General features: G+C 32.1%; 1 protein-coding gene across 1 annotated transcript; it reads right to left on the bottom strand.

Moving 5' to 3' along the window:
- Positions 1-347: 347 nt before the first annotated feature.
- Positions 348-5239, bottom strand: LOC139488906 (perlucin-like protein). The gene is made up of 5 exons (XM_071274873.1): positions 5158-5239; positions 3430-3518; positions 1750-1855; positions 770-998; positions 348-447 (listed from the first exon to the last, which is right to left on the bottom strand). The coding sequence occupies exons 1-5, from the start codon at positions 5207-5209 to the stop codon at positions 417-419; spliced, it is 507 nt and encodes a 168-aa protein (XP_071130974.1). The 5' UTR covers positions 5210-5239; the 3' UTR covers positions 348-416.
- Between the last annotated feature and the right edge of the window lie 1820 nt (positions 5240-7059).

Below are 7059 nucleotides of genomic sequence, written 5' to 3'. Positions count from 1 at the left end.
TTTCAACTCTTAAACCATCTACGGATTTTCCTTACATAACATTTATCATTAATGGGCAGCGGTTAAAGCTTATTAGATAATATGTTGCGTGCGCACAGACATAATTTTCAATGGTTTACAGTTTTGTACTGGTACTGAAAGTCCCTAATCACATGCCGAAATCAAATGACAAAACACATCAAAAACGAATGGACAACAATTGTCATATTCCTGACTTGCTAATGCATTTTCACATGAAAAAAAAAATGGTGGAATAAATCTGGTTTACATTCAATGTAACAATGAGGCTCTCTCAATATCTAGCAATTAACATAACAATTAAATGTCAAATAAAAACAACAACAAAGTTGGTGTGTATATATGTTATAAATAAACTGTAATGTAAAATGATATGAACAAATTCCTGACAATTACGGCTAACCAAGTAGGTTTCCAATATCTGCTGCTCTAAAATATATAAAGAAAAATTTTAAAAATAATCAGTTGTATATATAAAGTAATCTTTTTTTAAATGTGTGGAATTTTTGAGATTCATTAGTTGCCTTTTGTTGTAAATCTAAAAGTTTTCGGAACAAACTATTCGAACAGATAAAATCTGGAAATAGAGGCCATTTTTTTTCAAAGTTAAAAATAAACAAAAGTTTGTTGATTACTCGATAGTTGGAACCAAATTAAAACAAACAGGGGAAAAACAACATACTTAGAACTTATGAAAAGCACAGTGTTAAAATTATTGCTTTTAAATTGATTTCTTTGAAATAGTACTTACACCATTTCACAGATGTAGGTAGTTGGTACTGTACAAGGACCATCTGTCCAAGAATAATTGAAGCCTATAACTGGATCAACTCTCATAGCTACACAGTTCTCGTTTCCCCCTCTGTTGTTTGGCTGGGTAGGTCCCCAGTTAAAGTATGTTGCCTGCTTGCCGTTTGCTATCCAGTGAAATTCCCCTTCAGTTACAAGGTCATTTAATCCTATGTACATTCCAATGGAATCTGATAAAACAAACAAAAATGTTGCTGGTATAAAACAAAACATGTTAGTTGCATCAATCGATTATTTATTTTTAAAGTTACGCTGCGATTTTTTTTTTTTTTTTGTATTTTGATGATAGGAGATATGGTATTAGTGCCCATTGGACAACTCTCCATCCAAGTTACACTTCGTAAAAGTAAACCATCATAGGCCAAAGTACGGTCTTTAACACGGTTTCTTGGCTCACACTGAAAAGCAAGGCATAAAAGGCCCCAACAAATACTAGTGTAAAACCATTCAAACGGGATAACCAACGGTCTAAACTATTATATCAAATACTGTACATACCAACAATTGAGCAAGAGGATATAATAATTATAGTGTGATATATACGATATTATCGTTTTCCAGGCTTACCGGAACATGTGTTTCTGTTTTAGTATGCTACTTCCTACTATTCAAACAAATGAGCGTTTGAGATTTGAACACGTGAGGTCACTCTCTGTTTGGTGATGCATTGTTGTTATATGAACGTAATTCAAACCAGGTTCTATTTTTTCATCTCCATGTTAAGTTTTTTTAATCGTCATCTTAAGTTCCTCATTTGTTATTTGCCATGATAGGATAACATAACAAATCGATAGTAATTAAGACAGCCAAGCTTGATAACACCTTAAACGAAGTGGCAAAATTGTATTAAGGTAATGCAAGATAGAGAAAAACAGTTACGCCCCATCATATATGATAAATCTAACGTCTACGTATCCTTACTTATTTTGATCATTAAATTTGCAAGAAACTGTTGTGTTTTTGCATCATCAACGGTAGCTAATGATGCAGATCTTCCATATTGACGTCCAATCACTTCACACAGTTTCTGTTAAAAGATAAAGAAATCTTACTTTCAAATTTCCAAACAAACACTTCTTCAGCATGTTGATATGATACGATACCATTAATTCAAATGACAAATTTAGCATATTTTCAGCCATTTCTTTCCCTTGAAAAACAGCATATATTCTTCCATGCTTACACATTTGAAACAAAAGGACATTCCTACATAACCAACTGCTAAAGTATAACCATGATGAAATATGATACATTGATAAAATTTATCATATACTTAGCATTGATATGATAGCTTTTGCATATGTGCAATGAGCGGAAGTACACAAGCCATAATTTTCCACCCGGACTGATAACCCATATCAGCCCGGGCTAATAACCCATATCAGGGGCGTCTCGTGCAAAATCCCATAACAGTGCTTCTCGTGCAAGTAACTTCCGGTGTTTTTGGTATTGATTGTTAACTTTTCCATTGTGACGTCAGATATTTTTTGATGACGACGTCAAAATTACGGGGAACTTTTGTCCCCAGTTTAGTACTTGCTAACAAATGCCATTGACAATTAAGAACAATTTTATAGTACAACAAACATGGAGTAATAATGATCATAAAACTCTTCCAAATGTTCAATGTTTCACAATGCCTCTATAGGAAATGTCACGATACATATATATGGAGGTAGTGATGCTGTTGTTGGACATTATATATATAAATAGTATATTTGATTCATAATTTAACTTCTTTATAAAGTTTTTGACTGTTTTAGTTATTGCATTTGTTTATTTGCCTTATTTAGTCATGGTATCTATGATGGGTTTATTTGCATAAAACTATTGTCGGAAGTATATGATAAAGCGATTAATACATGGCCTTTTCCATATCAACCTGGGTATCATCCCTCGACCCATATCAGCACTTCGACTCCGTCTCGGGCTGATATGGGGGTCTCGGGATGATACCCAGGCTGATATGGAAAAGGCCATGTATTAATCTCTATATATATATCCCGCTCCTAATATTATTTCGATGATCTTATTCTCAGACTGTAGTCCCTAACGCTTGTTATTCAAGGTTTTGATATCATATACAAGATCACGTGATGTGAAATGAGATGCAACAGTTGTTGAACAGTGTTCAAAACGGACGTATCAAATGAGAAAGATACAATTCAATGATAAACAAAAATACCTTAGGGATTCAAGTACTTTTTTTCGCGGATACTTTGTTCCAACCCTTTTTTAGCCCACTTTGTGGCGATTTAATTTAGCGACGATTTTCAAATTCACTAAATGCAGTAAATTAGGGAAATAAATTATCGCGACGATTTATATTTATGTAATTTCACTACTCGCAAAGGTCGCGAAATTAAATTAAATTTCAATATCTTTAAAAGAGTCGAGCCTAAATGTGTTTAAACGGTAATCGACTTCTGCTATGCACACACTATTTGTCATTGGATTTAACACTCATTTAAAATCGGGAATAAGACAAACTCCATACAGCGATTTATACAAAACATGCAAAAAGAGTAATTATAAATACCAAAATTATAATAAGAACACTTATTTGCTTAACCTTCCACGGCTCTTTTTAATTTTACTCACCAGTGAATCGGCAAATGTCTCGTTGTCACGGCTTAGAAAGAAACACTTGTCTCCATAATGCCTCCAACTATTAGGACATGCACAAAATACTGAAATTAAAATTATTTTTCGTTTATCCTTTCATACATAATATAAATGCTGAGAACTGTCTAATATTTACAAACTAATGATATATAAAGAGATTTGTCACGTTCAAGAAATGCAGTCAAAATCCAAAGTCAAAGAAGAATAATCCATGTTATATTTTGATTTATAAATTTTATTCGACTCTCAGTTTATTTACATCACGACGAAAACCTGTTTCAAACGCATAAATCGTTGTATCTTTAACTGTTCGTGTTATCTATGATAAAGTTATTTCATCACAAAAATATGAATATTCAAAAACAAAGCTAGGAAAAGCTTGATTTCGCACAAAATATAACGTTCGTCCTTTTTATTTGTTACTATAATGTTAACTTTTTCTTGCTTTTTAGTAATTTTTGTATGGTGCGTTGGCCATTTATACATACATATGAAGCCTTTTATAACAACTTTGCTGTGACGCTTTTACACAGTAAAGTAACAGTTGATACATGATTTATGTTGCTTCAAACATTGATAAAAAGATAAACTCATCACAGGAGTACAAATAACTTCGTAGACCAAATGCGCGTACAATATGGTGGAAAAATAAAAATAATCTATCGCTATTCATAATAATTTTGGTTCAATTTTATTAACAAATTGCTTAAATTTTTCGCTGATTTAAAATTGGTTTGCAAGGTAACAATATCATTTTAGGTCATGGTTGTGTAACATTTAATTATAGTTATTGAAGGGGAAGGGTATTGCAGATATTTAACATTAATATTTTTATCAAAGTAGAAATCAGCAAAAAGACCTTTTCGTTAACTGATCCGGTACACATAAACACATTCAGATACAGGATACACATTAAATCGAACAGACCTAAACATTTAGTTCACGAGTTTGTCTGTCTTTTTAAATCACAATAATGTATGCATGGTATGATTCGGGTTTTATGATTGTTGGCAGGCTTTGAATGATATCGCAAGGGATAATTTGATGGCATCAAGTCTATAATAAAAAAAATGCTGCTAAGTTTTATCGAGTTTACAATTAATTGACTTTCAAGTAATGTTTTGGTAATTTGAAAATGTGTTTGACTCTTCTATGAATCAAAAATGTTAATTTGCAATCGGGTCAAATTGGTGAGCATGGATTTGACAGCAAGACTTATCCTAACATTTACTTTCATCCATAAATGTCCATAAATCAAAACTACATGAAGAGGCATTTAATTATATATAACAGATTGAATATTAAAGAATTAGTTCAATATTACATAACATGCATGGTATGTATGCTTCATTCTAATACTTTATTTTGATTGGCTATCCGAATTCTCGCGTCAGTCTGAAAACTAACGTTCATTTTGAAATGAAATGTGACATTCATCATGACACGAGCTTCGGCAATAAATTAAAGTGCACAGGTAAATAAAAAAAAACTTGTTATCAATCTTGTTTTTATCATCCTAGCAAAATATTAAATTATAAGTATTGAATTCTTCTTTTAGTAATATCATAGGGTTGTAAAAGCGTTGACCCTGTGTACATTTTTAGAATGAAGCGTGTCGGCGCATTATACTAAATGTATCTCGGTAAACGCTTGTACACCCCAAAATATTTAAGAAGCATTCAAATATTAAGAAAAATGACTTACCAACTGTGGCTACAAATGCCAGAACACAAAGTTTCATACATACAAAAGACATTTTGTTATATTAGGCAGCAGTTTAAATATTGAATGTTGCATTTCAAGAGGCGATATTTATATTCGTTAATTATCTCAAGTTCGTGGGGTCAAACTATTGCAGACAAACTGAAATGGGGAGTAGCATGTGGACCAAAAACAAAGTCAAGGTCTACTTAGTTGTTACTGATAATTGACGAATTTTATGACTGGTATTCATACAGACCATTTTGATAAAAAGTTCAAATTTCAGAACTAGATTATATGGAATATAATTTGGAACATTTATCAGGATAAGATAAAAGCGATAGTTCGTGAATTCCTATGCGAATAATTGAATTTTGAACAAGAATCTATATTTGTACATGAGGTGAACTATAAGAATGTTAATAGGAGTATCCATTTTGAGTGCCTCTGATGACTTTCACTTAGACGAAACGCGCGTCTTCCGTGCAAACTTATAAGCCTCATACATTTGATGCGTTTGTAGTACAAGTAGAAAATTATAATCAATTGACAACTTATCATGTGCACACGAAACATATTTCCAAAATAAGCATTTATTTCAGTTTCAACCAGGGGTCAAAATGATGTTTGGTATGATCCACCGTCTCAGAGAGAATTGCCTCTAGCCATATAAAGCCTTCGGATACAAATTTTGAGTTACATAGGAGACGATAAGTGATACAAAATGCTTTTTTTAACTTGCGAACTTGATACATCCCGCACAGCCAAACAGACGCCCCACTTCGGCAACCGTTTTACTGCCGGTCGGAAGGAGACCAAGTGACCATATGTCTATTCACCAGTTACCCTTGGTGGCATAAATAGAATGAATAAAATACTATAAGTAAATTTACATACGTGGATTCATTAAAGATATGCCTGGAAATATCTGTTTATTTGGACTAAGATAGACACATAGTGCAAAATAATCCTTTATTGAACACAACTTAATTCTAAAAGAACCAGAGCACATATGCTATAGGGATGTTTTTATCAATAAATTTTATAATAAATGAGATATAATTTAATTCGAAATTAAACAGAAAAGATTGTTTTATCTCAGTTTTCAATTTATATAGAGAGACAGATTCTGACAAACTTTTGTTTCGGTATTTCGGGAATTGTAGGGAAAAAAAACTTCTACTTATTTAGACCACAACGAAAATATAAAAATAAGATGTAACATATAGAAAGAGAGAAAAAAATATAATGGGGTGTTCACCTACAAAGTATATTGAAAAATAATTTTCATATTCAAAACCATGAAAGATAACTCAAATTGTGCGTATGATAAGTTTTGTAGGTATGGAATACTTGTGTTAATACGTGATATTATGTTAATGAAATAAAGGCGGGAATGCAGAACCCACGTCATAACTAAAAATGTTTGATTTCTATCCTTTTTTTTGGCATTGTCAATTTATTGTTTATGGACGATCATTCCACTGTGTGATGTTGAAAGTCTTTCAATGATTTATCTGAACTTCAGCAACGTATTAAATAAAATTCAATGGTTGGAAATAACCAGTCCCATTAGAAGTTTCTCGAGTTGCTACGTATCATGTACGGTTGGTACGTAACACAACCGTTGGTGCTGTTTTGGAGGTATCATTTAATGCATGAAATAATTTTCTACATCATGATAAAATTTCCCAAAAAATGGTTTAACGATTTATTTTAATAACGATTTCCAAGTTTTTATAACATTGTTTATGCTTCTTCATGAGATAACTTAGTTATTCACAAGTGCATGAATCAAACAGACCTAAAACAACTCAGTTGACACGGCCTTCATACTCTAAATATAGATTTCTGTTTCACATTTGTTATAGGTAATGTTTATGTTTCGTTTATTTATAGAAAAAA

The sequence above is a fragment of the Mytilus edulis genome, chromosome 9 (genome assembly GCF_963676685.1).
Source record: "Mytilus edulis chromosome 9, xbMytEdul2.2, whole genome shotgun sequence".
NCBI classification, from domain to species: Eukaryota; Metazoa; Mollusca; class Bivalvia; order Mytilida; family Mytilidae; genus Mytilus; species Mytilus edulis.
This window is presented reverse-complemented; position numbering and strand designations above follow the sequence as displayed.